Source organism: Argentina anserina, chromosome 3, assembly GCF_933775445.1.
Source record: "Argentina anserina chromosome 3, drPotAnse1.1, whole genome shotgun sequence".
Lineage (NCBI taxonomy): Eukaryota > Viridiplantae > Streptophyta > Magnoliopsida > Rosales > Rosaceae > Argentina > Argentina anserina.
The window spans coordinates 5,589,448-5,606,028 of NC_065874.1; the positions used below are offsets into that span (position 1 = coordinate 5,589,448).

General features: G+C 40.0%; 1 protein-coding gene across 1 annotated transcript; it reads right to left on the minus strand.

The window, feature by feature from the left end:
• Window positions 1-3,537: 3,537 nt before the first annotated feature.
• LOC126786157 (wall-associated receptor kinase-like 1) lies at window positions 3,538-6,493 on the minus strand. The gene is made up of 3 exons (XM_050511897.1): window positions 5,443-6,493; window positions 5,055-5,231; window positions 3,538-4,900 (listed from the first exon to the last, which is right to left on the minus strand). The coding sequence occupies exons 1-3, from the start codon at window positions 6,461-6,463 to the stop codon at window positions 3,690-3,692; spliced, it is 2,409 nt and encodes an 802-aa protein (XP_050367854.1). The 5' UTR covers window positions 6,464-6,493; the 3' UTR covers window positions 3,538-3,689.
• Between the last annotated feature and the right edge of the window lie 10,088 nt (window positions 6,494-16,581).

Consider the following 16,581-nt stretch of genomic DNA (forward strand, 5'->3'; position numbering starts at 1 on the left):
TGGGCCTTTTGAGATACTTGAGAAAGTGGGCGAACTAGCATATCGACTAGCCTTGCCTACTAGCATGTCGGGCGTTCACAACGTCTTCCACATTTCCATGCTGAGGAAGTATGTACCAGATGAGTCACATGTAATCGATCATAGCACCATTGAAGTGAAGGAAAATGTCACTTTTGTTGTCGAGCCGGTTCGTATCCTGGATAGATCCACAAAGAAGCTACGGAGGAGAGAAGTTGGGCTAGTCAAGGTGTTGTGGAGTCACCATGATGAGGGTGATGCATCTTGGGAGCTAGAGTCAGACATGATGACCAGATATCCACAGTTGTTTGATGAGTGAGTTTGAATTTCGGGACGAAATTCCTTTAAGGGGGGTAGATTGTAATAACCCTCGTTTTCAAACAATATTTGAATTTAATTAAATTCTATTGAGTTGTGAATTTTGTTTTAAATCGAATTTGAGTTGTTTGCAATCGTTACGAAACGGAAACGGAAGCGTTCCAAGAACGTTTAATAAGAAAACGTTACGTTTCCGAACGAATTTATCGACTTTTATTCCGTCGCTCGGTTTCAAAAACTTCCTTCACGAAAGTTGTAGAGCTCGTCGATACGAGTTCGTGGATATGTGACGCGTTCGAATCGGACGTCGGAGGTAAAAGTTATTAACGTCGGAAGTTAGTTTCCGATTTGGAAACTAGTATAAATAGATGATTATGGAATTAGGGTTTCCATAATCAGAAACCCTTCTCTCTCTCTTCATTTCCGCCGCTCTCAACTCTCTCTCTCCCCGATTTCTTCTCTCCTCCTTCTCCGAAAATCCTCCTCTCCGATTCGCCGTCCCTGGGCCTCCGTGTCGTGCACCGCCACTTCCTACGGCATCACGAGGCCCTCCGCACCAGACCCTGAGCTCGCGCCGCCTTGTGTCGCCGCCGAGAGTCTTCCCTCCCTCTCCAAGCCTTCTGCATCTCGTCGCAACCATCGTCTCCAAGCCGTCGCGTTCCTCGTGATCGGTCCCTGGAGCACCGTGTAACCTCTGCATCAACCCTCAGGCGCACCGCAGCTCGAGTCGACGTCGCCGGCTTCCCACGCATCATCGACGACAAATCAAGCTTCTATCGTTCGAATTAGGTAAAAAAAACTATTGTATTTGAATTGTTGTTGTGTTTGATTGGATGTGATGGGATTGATTTGGGAGTTTGGATCGATTGGAGGGTGGTGGAGGAGAATCGGTGGTGAAGGGTGAGCACCGCTGCCTTAGGCAGCGCGTGTGAGAGAGTGGGTTAGTGTAGGGGCGGTCATGGCCGTGGGGAGGGCAGAGGGGGAGAAAAGAGGGAATTTTGGGCCGGCGGTGGCGTCACACGCGCCGTGGGTGGCTTCGGCGAGTGAGCCCCACGCGCCGCCTGCCGGCGGGTGGCGCGTGTGCCCCACGCGCCGCCACGTGCGGCGGTGTGAAAATATTTTCCGATAGGGGTATTTTGGTAATTTACTGTGTATGGTAAATGTAAATGTAAATTTTATTTACGTATGGTAAATGTAATTAAGTTTTTACCTACGGTAAATGTAATTATAAATTACTTTCAGTAAATGTAAAAAGTAATTTGTAAAAGGGTAATTTAGTAAATTTTATTTACTGAATTGTAATTACATTTAAATCGTACGTATACGTACAAAAATACGTATTATTATTTATACGTACAAAAATACGTATTTAATATTTATACGTACAGAAATACGTATATAATATTTATACGTACAGAAATACGTATTGATATTTATACGTACAGAAATACGTATTAATATTTATACGTACAAAAATACGTATTATTATTTATACGTACAAAAATACGTATTTAATATTTATACGTACAGAAATACGTATTAATATTTATACGTACAGAAATACGTATTAATATTTATACGTACAGAAATACGTATTAATATTTATACGTACAGAAATACGTATTAATTGAGTATTGTACAGTAACCGTGAATAGTGAACAGCGAACAGTAACTTCGTATAAACCAAAATTGCTGAACAATAACCGTATATTACTGTTTTGGCATTTAAAGGTTTACGAAACGATTCTAAATGCTGGTTTTTATCTTTTTAAGGTGATCGCTAAATCGAGGAAATGGATTATTATCGGAAATTGAGGATTACGCTCAAGTCAATAAGGTGAGTAAAATCTCACTGATTTACGAATCTACCCTCGCGGTGATTCAACATTTTTGCAAGTGTGTTTATTAAATGAATTACAACATGTATATAATTTAGTGAGCTACATATATACAGTATAATGGTAATAAGTACATATATATATATAGTTCATTAAATTACTTACTGTTATTAATTCATTGAAAATAGTCATTTCGGTGACAGAAAAATTGTGCATGTGTATGTGATTTCAATGGTACGATATGATGTGAGATTATCGTACGTAATTTTTCAGGTGTTTATGAAATATGACATGTATAGGATATAGTGGACTATGTATATGCGGTATAAATGGTAAATAAATACGAATATATATAGTTTGCTATATAATATACTGTTATGATTTTTATTATGGATATATTGTGAAAGTTTTAAAACGTACAATATGATGAGTGATTATTGTACATGATTTTATCACGGAAAATGTGAAATATTGTGATTTGTCTTCGGACGTGATGTGTGGTACAATATGATGTGAGATTATTGTACATGTGAGGCAAGTCGGAACCTAGCCTTTGGCCGGGCGAAAGTTACGATACAGTTAGAGCTCTAGTCTGTCTGCCATAGTACTGCATGAGGTAACGGGTGGTTATCTGATCATGGGTACTCAGCTTGTTTGGATGTTGGGTGGCGGGTGGTTACCCAACATCAGCGGTATACTAAGTGAGGGGTAACGGATGTGTACCAGCGCTCATTAGTTACCATTTTGTGAAAGTATTAGAGTAACCAGATGGGTTGCTCGTTTTCGCATGATTTTCATTATGCTGTGTTGATGTGGAGTTGTGTCTTTTATGAGACGAGAGTTATTTTAATATTTTACTCATACGAGCTGTAAAGCTTACCGGGTTTGTGTTGCAATCCCGGTGCACCAATTACAATGGTGTAGGGGATACTTCCGCAGGTGCTGAGTAGTGGTGATTGAGTGACGACTCCGAAGACTCGAAGTCGATCGCATCCAGTCGTGGTGAGGTTCCAGCGTGGATTGTGTGTGTGATTTGGTGTGATTTTATTTGTGAGGTTGTGAGGATTATACAATTCCATTTGTTATATGTTGAATTATCATTTGGGTTTGTAATAATCGGCTTGACTGAGTTATATTTTAAACTCATATGTGATCCGCTGTTACGCTTTAATGATTTCGATTTATTTGAGATTATTTGGTGTTTAACGATTTTAAGATTTTGAGTTTTGAAGCTCGAAATTTTAGGGTCGTTACACCCATATATATATATATATATATATATATATAGTACCTATCCAGAGTGAAGCTTCACTTTAAAATTACATAGTGAAGTTCCAATTTTGACACACTTTTCGGTCAAATGTTTTCACTATAAGCGATTCAATATTTATGTATGTTATTCAAGATCATCTATACAAAGTTTCATGTATATATATATATATATATAATAAGATGGGTACAATGCCTTACCTAGATAATAGAATATTACAACAGACATTTGTTCACTACTGTGTGTTAAACAGTAGTCAGTAGCGGTTGTACATCCCATGAATCTGTATTACCATCCGTAAAATGATAGGCTGATGTAGAAACTACATCCCAACTAGCCACGGTTGTTAGTTCATGAGTTGGAACTTCTCCATTATCTGCCATATTTTGTTGAACATGATCCAAATCTTTAGTTGATAATTGGATTCGTTCCAATTCCACTGCTACTTCTTTCATAGTAGGACGTTTCTTTCCTTTCATGCTTAAGCATTTCCGTGCAAGGTTTGCAACTGCTAAAATCACCTCTTTCTCACCATCGTTGATAACTTGATCATCGAGAATATGAAACAGAACATTCTGCTCCATGGAATGAAGGAAATGAGCTGCTAGGCTTCTGCCTTCCTGCGAGCTCGTTGTAGAAACTGGTTTTTGTCCGGTCAAGAGCTCAGCAAGTACTACACCAAAACTATACACATCACTCTTGTCTGTAAATTGGCTAGACTGGAAGTACTCTGGATCCAAATATCCAAATGTTCCATGTACTAGTGTGGTAAGGTGTGTATGGTCAATGGAAACGGATCTTGAAGTCCCAAAGTCTGCAACTTTTGCTCTATCCTTGTCATCTAGGAGAATGTTCGCAGCCTTTATGTCTCGATGGTAAATAGGACAAGAAGCTGATGAGTGCAAGTAGGATAGAGCTCCTGCAACTTCAACGGAAATTCGTAAGCGTGTTTCCCATGTAAGAGGAAACTCTTGATCTTGGTGATGAATATAGTGAGAAAGTGTTCCATTTGGTAGGTATTCATAGACCAAGAGAGGAATTTCAGTCTCTAGACAACAACCCAATAGTTGGACAACATGTCTGTGGTTAATCTGTGAAAGAATCACAATTTCATTAATGAAGTCTCCAATCTCGCTTCCAGTAACGACCTTGGACTTCTTTACGGCAACGATTCTTCCGTCTGTTAACATTCCTTTGTAAACAGTTCCTTGGCCTCCCTCTCCAAGAACTCGGTTTGCATTGAAATGATCTGTGGCTTTCTCTAGCTCTTTTGAGCTGAACAACTTAATTTTTTCTACATTAACCTCACCAGAAGATAATTGTTGTTCCAATAATAAACCGCCATTTTGTTTATAGAGTTTCTGCTTGCGCTTATTGGTTTTCCTCTTCTTTATGGCTTTGTAAAACCACCATGTAGCGATAACTAGAAACAAGGTTCCTGGAATGCCGGCGGCAACTGAATAATTCAAGAAAAATAAAATTGTGAAATTTCCATGGAAACAGATGGTGTGCTTATTACTAGGGTTAAAATTAGAAACAGATCGGAATAGTAACCAAAGAGGTAGATTCAGGGTAGCAGTGTATAGTAATATATGCATGTACATACGTACCTATATAAATAAGAACGAGAGGTGCTTTGCTAGTGCTCTCTCGAATGCAATACTGTTGGCTAAGGTTGAAGTATCTTCTGTATCCTTCATGACACTCACAGGAGTAACTTCCTAGATTATTTACGCACGTTCCATTGGGGCATAGTGCTGTGCTTGAAACCTCGCACTCGTTAATATCTGAAAGGAAAGCATAGTCACCATGCACATACCAAAAAATCTGGTTAAAACCCCATTCTGGCAGGATCAACATATCCAAGCAAAATGTACACCGTATGCAAACTCTACAACACATATGACAAACATAAATCACACATTTATATTAAAAAAAAAAATCACACATTTAATCAACACACTGCTTGTATATAGTTCTAAGAAGCAAATTCATCACCTTTGCAACCGAGGTAGGGGTTCCCTTCGTAGCCAGCCAAGCACTGGCACAAGTAACCTACAGACACATTGACAGGTTTGTAATGCAAAAATTCTCTTTGCTGTGCGACACACCTGCTATTTCCTTTGCACGGATAATTCTGCTCTGCTTGAGCCATTCCACATATGTCTGGGGGGTTTGGCTGCTCGTCAGTCGAAGAATTAGAAGGATTATGAGGCACCCAAAATTCAATCATCCAATTAACAATCACCGGAAGCATCTGCCTTGTGGTTTCCAGTTGTTGGAAACTTCTATCTGCAGAGAATTTGAAATTGTTTTGTTCCGCAATGAAGGCGTAGCTGCAGGGGTACTCAATGTTCCAGCTATCGTTCTCTCTTCGTTGGGAACCCAGTGAACCCAGTGCCTTCAGTGTCACTGTAATATTGTGTAGTCCGTCGGGGATGGAATTCCGGGCACACCCAAACAATGTGCAACGCGACGGAGGTTCTTTTCCGAGAGTAGTTTCACACACTGTCACAGTGTTTTGAGAGCTTTCTTCCTTGTCTGGCCCCAAGATTCTAAAACCTTGATACCGTGCTATACTGTTACAGCCAACAGCATAGAACTCGTTTCTGTCGGAGATTGTATATTGAACAGGTAACTCCAGGGTACTTGGTTTGTTGCTTTTGGATGCACCCTTGTCGTCATAACAATCTTGGGCCACAGCCTGCATTATTCGCAACTGACCCTCATTAACGAAGAAGTTGGTGATGGAAATAGTAGTATTTGTGAGGTTTGCTGATGGGGGTGTGGTGGATTCGTCACAAGTGATGCGGAACTCTGATTTAAAGAAACATCCATCGCTTATCCCAAATGGAAATGGAATTGGGATTTCACCACACATTTCGGTGCACCCTGTAAGGGCAGGCGGTGCTTCTGGTGCTGCTGTTGCTGTTGTTGGTACTGCCCATAATACGATCATTATTCCGGCCACCAGTGAACAGAGTTGCCTAGTGCGCGTACTTTGAATTACGAAAGCCATAGCAGCGACTCCAGCCAGAGCAAGTGGGAATGCAAGGCAACTGCTACGAAGCTTGGCTTTATAAAACATGGAAGTGAGCCAAGTGATGACTTATAGAAATGACATCCCCTCCATTAAAATTATAATATGCATGGTGTGCTGGGTCGTCCACTTCGTGGTCCTGAACTTAAAATATTCATCAGCTAGCCTTCAAAGTCAAGCATGCAAGGTATGATTTAGCTGTGATTAAGAATTTAGATTTGGTCGACCTTTCCAAAATACGTATATCTTTGCTTGCTAATATCTGGCTGGCCTGTAAATAGAGGAGGTGATATATAATCACAATCTTCAGATTCTTGGAATTCTTGGAAAGTTGACAAATTCCTATAATGGGTTCGCGTGCAATCCGACGTACCCAATTTTGTTGTCATTTTACGTACCCATATGGCTGATATCCTCTGGCTAAAAGAGAGCATCAGGGGAAGGTAAATTCCATGTTTTCTTTTGTTTGTGTAATAACCCTAGATTTTGAAACGTTATTTGAAAATTGAATTGAATTCTATAAAGTTATGAAATTCAATTAAAAGGAAATTGATTGTTTGCTAACGTTACGAAACGGAAACGGAAACGTTCCGAGAACGTTTATTAAGAAAACGTTACGTTTCCGTACGAATTTATCGACTTTTATTTAGTCGATCGGTCGCGAAAACTTCCTTCACGAAAGTTGTAGAGCTCGTCGATACGAGTTCGTGAGTATGTGACGCGTTCGAAACGGACATCGTACGTAAAAGTTATTCTCGTCGGAAGTTAGTTTCCGATTTGGAAACTAGTATAAAAAGGAATTTTTTTTATTAGGGTTTCCATAACAGGAAACCCTTTCATTTCCGCCGCTCTCTCTCTCTCTCTCTCTCTCTCTCACCCCGAAACTTCTTCCCTTCCTTCAGAAAATTCGTTGATCCAATCCGGCGAACTCCGGCCGACGTGTCCCTCACCGCCGACGCCAGCAGCCTCGCGACCTCGACGCGGCCCCCCTCCAAGCCAGCCACGCTCTCCAGTGCCGACGTGAAGTCTCGAGCGACTCGCAAGCATCGAACCCAGTCGGTCCAAACACTCCGACGAACTCCGACGCTCTCAAGGCCGAAATAGGTGAGGTTTTCATCGAATTTGATGTTTGGATGCTTGTTGTATGAAATTGAGTTGGTTTTGGTTTGATTGAGGGAGTTTTGGAAGAGATCGGAGGGGGAGGGTTTTGGGGGGGAGATGCTGCCGCCAGAGGTGGCGCGTATGGGTGCGTGCGGGAGGTAGGGACGGCGGGGAAACCGTGGGGAGGGAGAGGGAAGGAAGAGGGTGGTTTTGGAGGCGGCGGTGGCGTGATACGCGCCGTGGTTAGCCTCGGCGCGTGGGCCCCACGCGCAGCCCGGCGGAGGTGGCGCGTGTGCCACACGCGCTGCCACGTGCGGCGGTGGGAACAGTTTTGACAGAAGGGTATTTTAGTAATTTACTGTGTACGGTAAATGTAAATGTAATTTTTATTTACTACGGTAAATGTAATTAATTTTTACCTTCGGTAAATGTAAATATAAATTACTTTCAGTAAATGTAAAAAGTAATTTTGTAAAAGGGTAATTTAGTAAATTTTATTTACTGAATTTGTATTTACATTTAAATCGTACGTATACGTACAGAAATACGTATTAATATTTATACGTACATAAATACGCATTAATATTTATACGTACAGAAATACGTATATAATATTTATACGTACAGAAATACGTATATAATATTTATACGTACAGAAATACGTATATAATATTTATACGTACAGAAATACGTATTAATATTTATACGTACAGAAATACGTATTAATATTTATACGTACAGAAATACGTATATAATATTTATACGTATAAAAATACGTATATAATATTTATACGTACAGAAATACGTATTAATATTTATACGTACAAAAATACGTAGTAATATTTATACGTACAGAAATACGTATATAATATTTATACGTACAGAAATATATATATAGTATTTATACGTACAGAAATACGTATATAATATTTATACGTACAGAAATACGTATTAATTGCATATTTGTACAGTATACGGGAATAGTAACAGTGAATAGTACCACTGAACAGTAACTTCGTAAAACCGAAAATTGCTGAACAGTAACCGATTATTACTGTTTCGGCATTTAAAGGTTTACGAAACGATTCTAAATTCTTTTCTTATCTTTTCAAGGTGATCGTTAAATCAAGGAAATGAATTATCTTCGGGAAATTGTGGGATTACGCTCAAGTCAATAAGGTGAGTAAAATCTCACTGAATTACGAATCTACCCTCGTGGTGATTCAACATTTTTGCAAGTGTGTTTATCAAATGAATTACAACATGTATATAATTTAGTGGACTACATATATACAGTATAATGGTAATAAGTACATATATATATATAGTTCATTAAATTACGTACTGTTATTAATTCATCAACAATAGTCATTTCGGTGACGGAAAATTGTGCATGAGTATGTGATTTAAATGGTACAATATGATGTGAGAATATTGTACGTAATTCTTCAGGTGTTTATGAAATATGACATGTATAGGATATAGTGGACTATGTATATGTTGTATAAATGGTAAATAAATACGAATATATATAGTTTGCTATATAATATACTGTTATGATTTTTATTGTGGTGATATCGTGAAAGTTTTAAAACGTACAATATGATGAGTGATTATTGTACGTGATTTTAACATTGAGATTGTTAAAATGTTGATTTGTCTTCGGACGTGATTTGGTACAATATGATGTGAGATTATTGTACGTGTTTGGCAAGTCGGAACCTAGCCTTTGGCCGGGCGAAAGTTACGATACAGTTAGAGCTCTAGTCTGTCTGCCTTAGTACTGCATGTGAGGTAACGGGTGGTTATCTGCTCATGGGTACTCAGTTATTTTGGATGTTGGGTAGCGGGTGGCTATCCAATATCAACGGTGTATTACGAGAGGGGTAACGGATGTGTACCAGCGTTCTTGGTACCCGTATTATAAATGCATTGGGTAACCAGAAAGGTTACTTAATTTTCTCATGAGCATTTGTTTCACATTTCTTTGAGTCAACCAGATGGGCTGACCATTGACTCATGAGGGCATTTATATTTGTTGTTTGTGATCTTTCGTATATTTTGATATGCGAATTATATTTTTGATTTTACTCATACGAGCTATAAGCTTACCGGGTTTGTGTTTACAATCCCGGTGCACCAATTCGATGGTGTAGGGGATAATTCCGCAGGTGCTGATTAGTGGAGGTTGAGTGACTACTACAGAGGCTCGAAGTCGTTCGGATCCTACTTGTGGTGAGATTTTAGCATGGACTCGTGTGTGAGGATTTGTGTATTTTCATTTGTGAGATTTGTGAGGATTATTACATTTCCATTTTGTGTATGGATTATAATTCGGGTTGTAATAATTGGTTGTCTGAGTTGTATTGAGAACTCAGAATTGATCCGCTGTTACACTTTACTGATTTCGATTTATTTGAGATTATTTGTGTTTAACGACTTTATAATTTTGAGTTTTTATGCTCGAAATTTTGAGGTCGTTACAGTTTGTTACTGCTATGTGATTTGTAAACTGGCTAGAAGTGACAGTATGTTAAGCAAGTGAATGTAAATTTGAAAATTATTGAATGTAAGTTTGAAGACTATGATTGTCATGTCTCCAAAATCCAAATACAAGCTTGGCGCTGCGAGAACTACTAACTGTACTATAGATTTAGAGATTACTGACTGTAAATTTGAAGATTTAAAACTTCATGTAATAACCCTATTTTTCGGAACAATATTTGGTTTTGATGTGAATTCTATAAAGTTGTGAAATTCAATTAAAATGAATTTGGTTGTTTGCGACTTTACGAAACAAGAACGGAAACGTTTTCAGAACGTTAATTTAGAAAAACATTATGTTTCCGCAACGTATATATTGACTTTTATTCCGTCGCTCGGTTGCGAAAACGCCCTTCACAAAAGTTGTAGAGCTCGTCGATACGAATTTAAAGACACATCACGCGTTAGAATCGGACATCGTATGTGAAAGTTATTAATGTCGGAAATTAGTTTCCGATTTTGGAAACGAGTATAAAAGGTGAATTATTCAGTTCAGGGTTTCCAAATTTGGAAATCCCTATTTTCTCTCCCTCTCACCCGATCTCTCATTTCTCACTCTCGGCTCTCACTATCGATCTCCCTCCTCCGAGGGACGTGCTCCTCACCGCCGGCACCAGCGACCTCGCAGGCACGACGCGACGCACCACCGAGCAAGACGCAAGCCAGCTCGCCGCCGTGAAGCTCGTCGCGCCTCACCGGACCCGCACGACTGGACCGAGCTCTCCGACAAGCTCCGGTGCTCCCAATACCAAAAATAGGTGAGGTTTCGACTATAAATGATGTTGTGATTGTTGTTGTGTGTATTGTGGATGTTTTGGATGATTTTGGAGGAGATCGGAGTGAGATTGGGGGGGGGGAGAAATGATGAACACCACCGCCTTAGGCGGCGCGTGTGGGAGCATGGAGCGGTCTAGGGGCGGTGTGAGGCCGTGGGAAGGAAGATGGGAGGAAGAGGAAGGTTTTGGGGGCGGCGGTGGCGTGCTACGCGCCGGCCTTAGCCTCGGCGCGTGTGCCCCACGCGCTGCCACAGTGAGTGGTGCGTGAGTGCCACGCGCGGCCTGCCAGAGGTGGCGCGTTTATCCCACGCGCTGCAACGTGTACCCCACGCGCTGCCACGTGCGGCGGCGCGTGAACAGTGATTCGACACAGTAAATTGTAAAAATTTATTTTACGACGGTGAATGTAAAAAGGTGATTTACGTATGGTAAATGTAAATTTATTTTACGTACAATAAATGTAAATGTAAATTACTTTCAGTAAATGTAAAAAGTAATTTCGGAATGGTAAATCAGTAATTATTATTTACTGAGACAGTATTACATTTGAATAGTATTCATACGTACAGAAATACGTAAACATTATGTACACGTACACGAATACTTAATTGATGTGTATTTGTACAGAAATACGTGAATAGTAAATCCGTGAACAGTAATTTCGTAAAACCAGAAATTGCTGAACAGTAACTTTTTATTACTGTTTCGGCATTTAAGGTTTACGAAACGTTTCTAAATTCTTTTATTATCTTTTCAAGGTGATCGATAAATCAAGGAAATGAATTACTTTCGGAAATTGTGGAAATACGCACGAGATTATAAGGTGAGTAAAATCTCACTTATTTACGAATATACCCTTGCGGAGATTCAAGATTATGCAAAATATTAAAGAATGAAATATGACATGTATATGATATAGTGGAATATATATATATATTTGTATAAATGGTAAATAGGTACATATATATATGGTTTGCTATATTCTATACTGTTAGGATTTCGTTTGTGAATTTGATCACGTTGGTGATGAGAATTATATATTGAGCATGTTGATGCAATTTGTACAAAATAATGAGATGATTATTATACGTGATTTTAACGTTGAGATTTGTTAAAACGTTCTGTCTTTGGACGTGTTTTGTCTTCGGACGTGATTTTTGTCTTCGGACGGTCTTCGGACGTGTTGGCATGTCGGAACCTAGCCTTTGGCCGGGCGAAAGTTACGATTCAGTTAGAGCTCTAGTCTGTCTACCGGAGTACTGCATGTGAGGTAACAGATGGGTTATCGGCTCATGAGTATTCATATTTTTGGACATTGGGTAGCGGGAGGTTGCCTAATGTCGGCGGTGTACTACGTGAAGGGTAACAGAGGTGTACCAGCGTTCATTAGTACCCGTATTATAAATGCATTTGGGTAAACAGAGGGGTTGCCCAATTTCTCATGAGTACTTTCATTTTTATATTTTTGGGATAACCAGATGGGTCGTCCATTGACTCATAAGTGCATTTATATTTGTTGATTTGTGGATTTGCGTATATATTGATATGCGAGTTATATTTTTTATTTTACTCATACGAGCTGTAAAGCTTACTAGGTTTGTGTTTACAATCCCGGTGCACCAATTCGATGGTGTAGGGGATAATTCCGCAGGTGTCGATTAGTGGGAATCGAATGACAACTCTGAGGACTCGAAGTCGTTCACTTTCCAGCTTGTGAGGATTTATTGTGGATTTGTGTGAGAGTTGTGAAGATTATTACATTTCCATTTTATGTAATGTTGAATTATAAATTTGGTTTGTAATAATTGGTTGTCTGAGTTGTATAGTGAACTCAGTAATGATCCACTGCGACATTAAAACGATTTCGATTTATTGAGATTTGTTTTAGCGTTTTCATGATTTCGAAATTTGAGTTTTTAAGCTCGAAATTTCGGGGACGTGACACTTCCAGCAAGTGATTTTGAGAATGAAGATGGGCTGATGGAGGTTTTTGTTTTTCATTGTAACAAATTGGAGGTTCGGGTGTGTTGTCCACCTGTCCAGTAAGAACTCGAGATTCGGATTTAGGGTTAGGGTTTAGAAAATCGGGGCATAGCCGCATAACTTAGCGCCGAAGCCATTGGCGTGCTAGGCAAAACCAGTCTCCTGGGCCTTGGTGAACTGTCGGTCTGCCTTAACAGAAAAACAAAAATCGTCAAAAAGTCCTATCAGTCCCTCCTCTGGCCATCTTTTCTCCGGTGTCTTCTCCGATGGGTAAATATGTGTATACTCTTAGGACATGCTTGGATTGCCATTACAGAATTCGCAACTTTCCTGGATATAAAACGACGATTACTAAACAATTAGTCAATTTGGTTTTGATGCCTCTCATTCTGTTATTACATAATTGAATCATCACCCTTGTACTGATCGTACCAATATTCATTTACATTCTTTTGTTTCGAGATTGCTGCTTTATGTGTTTAAGAACAATCATGTCTACTGTAATACCCCGAATTTTCGGGTTCGAATTATATGAATTCTTAGAAATTATCAGTGTTTTCAGATGCGACGCTGAGGCGTCGCCGGTGCGCGCCTTCGGCGTAGTGAAAGAGAAAAGTCCCGCAGCTTCAAACCCAAGTGAGGCGATGGAAAAGCGACGCGAAGCGACTTCAATCTCCGGCCAAGCAGCTACCCATTAGGAGGCTGTGCGCTGCCGGAATTGGGCCGAGGGGGACCCAGGGGGGTTGAAACTATAACCTATATATGATTAAACACAAGATTGGATTCGTTTCATCTCAACTGTTTACAGCAAAGTAAGCAACACCCGCCGACACAGCAGCACAAACAATTGCCAAAGCTGCATAAGTATCCTCCCTCTCCCAGCTCTCTGACCACGATGGCATAGAACAAAACTTCCGAGCGGATGTAGTTTTGCCCCTACGGGAATGTAGTTTGCCGCTGCTCCTTTTCTCTTCAGATGTCGCATGTGTTGCCATCACATTCAAATCAGGACTACTTATCCTATCTATTAACAATGGGTTATGGCAGCAAGAGAGCTTCCACTTCCATTTTCCTGGCAATATCCCCCAATTTCATTTTGAGATCTGCATGGACCAGTATTCGTCCCCCTTTCGTTTGTTTGTGTCAGCTCTGCACCGGTTTTCTCCACATTTGTCTCGCTATTAAGCTGGAGCCTTAGAACTTGAGATTTCTTCTGTTGTTCTTCTGATAAACCCATTTGACCTCTGAAAATCACGCCATATAGTCTGTCAGTACGTGCCAAAGAACTTGATAACAGGTATCACAAACATAAACAAGAAAAGTTAAATTAACTCTATAAAAGAGACTATGTTCTCTTCCATTTTTCACGAGTCTAGTTGTGTGAGAAAAATTTACATAGCTAATCACTTCAGTTAAGGTCAAAAGAGAAAGTATGGAATTTTATGCCTAAGATCCAATTGTACAGTCAGCATATCATTTGTCTGATTTTGAAGCATCAGAAAACCATTTCCATAGCTGCTTAGAAATTATGAGACAAAAGTGAAACTGTAATTAACAGACATCCAGTTCACAATTTCTCCTTTCCCAATATGCTGCTCAAGCAATTGAGGTACATCTTCTGGAGAAACATATCCATACCTATGTGAAATAAAATGATCAGATAGCGGATATACCAGTACAGTAAGTAATAGAACTGGATAACATCCACATATTGATGCATTGAACATTGATGATTGTAATGATATTCATGTGCATATGAGTGGATATGACGATGAAGATTGAAAAAAAAAGATTCAACGCATTGAAGTGTAGCTCTTGCATTTAATTTAGTATGACTCTATATATTCATTCTATAATTTGATTAGAACCTTATTTTGGATGAATGTTATGGTTATAATGACATATTTATATATTTTGAATGATATTCATATTATTTGAAAATGTATTGTATTAAATTAATGTTTGTTGGAAAGGCGATCGCCTTAAATCACCTTTGCACGCCGATGCTCTCGCTTTCTGAGGCTTGACCATATCGCTTTCGCCTTCGCTTTCGCATCTGAAAACATTGGAAATTATTAAACTTGGAAAATTGAATCAATCACATTTTTTACTTTCTCGATGATGTCAAACGAAACAGAACCGTTTTCGGAAATTTAAATTGGAAAAACATTACGTTTGTGACTTAAAAATTGACTTCTATTTTCGTCATTCGTTTCCGAAAACGTACTTCACAAAAGTTGTAGAGCTCGCTGATACGATTTCATGGACACGTTACAGACCTTAATCGGACGTCGTATGTGGAAGTTATCATCGACGGACGATTTTGGAAAAAGTATAAAAGGGGTTTTTAGGAAACTAGGGTTTCCTAAAATAGAAACCATTCTTTCTCTCTCTCTTCCCCGCAGCCCTCTCTCTCCTTCTCGACCCCGACCCCCCCCCTCTCGAAAATCTCCTTCGACGATTTCACCTCACCAGCCACCGTGGCCCTCACCACCGACCACAAAGGCACCGAGAGGTCCTCAACATCAACCCCTGGACTCGACACTCCACCTCACACCGCATCGAAGCTCGACCAGCGGTTCAACGATTTTGCAGAAATTTGGCGACCCCAGAGCACGGTGCTAGCCCATCTTTGCCGATCCTCACCACCGGTGCGACCTGCAAGCCATTGGGAGTTCAAATCACGCCGCCTCCTCATCCTTTGCGAATTCGACCGCCGTCGGCATCTCAAGCTTATCGGACGACTTCCCGGCGGTTCTAGAGTTCAATATAGGTACGGAACTGTCACAACCCCGAAATTTCGAGCATGAAACTCAATTTTCGAAGTCATGAAAAATTCTAAACAATCTCAATGAATCGAAGTCATTTAAATGTTAAAGCGGATCATCTCTGAGTACTAAATACAACTCAGTCAAACCGATTATTACAAACCACAATTTATAATTCGACATTATAATAAATAGAAATGTATAATCCTCACAAAATCCTCTCAAGGAAATCCACACAAATCATCGCACAAGCTGGAAATAAATAACTTCAGGTCCTATGAGCGGTCCGTCAATTCCCGCTAATCCACACCTACGGAATTATCCACTACACTATCGAATTGGTGCACCGGGATTGTAAACACAAACCCGGTAAGCTTTACAGCTCATATGAGTAAAAAAAAATAAAACTCGCATATCAATATATACGGAAATCCAGAAAAACATCAAATATAAATGCACTCATGAGTTAATGGACGGCCCATCTGGTTGTCCAAAATATGAAAATGAAAGTGCTCATGAGGAATTGGGCAACCCCTATGTTTACCCAAATGCATTTATAATATGGGTACTAATGAACGCTGGTACACCTCCGTTACCCCTCACGTAGTACACCGCCGACATTGGGCAACCTCCCGTTACCCAACATCCAAAAATATGAGTACTCATGAGCCGATAACCCATCTGTTACCTCACATGCAGTACTCCGGCAGACAGACTAGAGCTCTAACTGTATCGTAACTTTCGCCCAGCCAAAAGCTAGGTTCCGACATGCCAACACGTTCGAAGACCGTCCGAAGACAAAGCACGTCCGAAGACCGTCCGAAGACAAAACACGTCCGAAGACCGTCCGAAGACAAAACACGTCTGAAGACCGTCCGAAGACAAAACACGTCAGAAGACATAAACACGTCCGTAGACAAAACTC

What these genes read in the sequence shown, in the direction of transcription:
- LOC126786157 (XM_050511897.1), bottom strand. Translation starts at nt 6,463, where the DNA reads ATGGCTTTCGTAATTCAAAGTACGCGCACTAGGCAACTCTGTTCACTG. An exon ending in CCCCTACCTCGGTTGCAAAG is followed by an intron (nt 5,232 to 5,442) that starts GTGATGAATTTG and finishes CTTTCCTTTCAG; the next exon opens with ATATTAACGAGTGCGAGGTT. An exon ending in TCTCGTTCTTATTTATATAG is followed by an intron (nt 4,901 to 5,054) that starts GTACGTATGTAC and finishes TGAATTATTCAG; the next exon opens with TTGCCGCCGGCATTCCAGGA.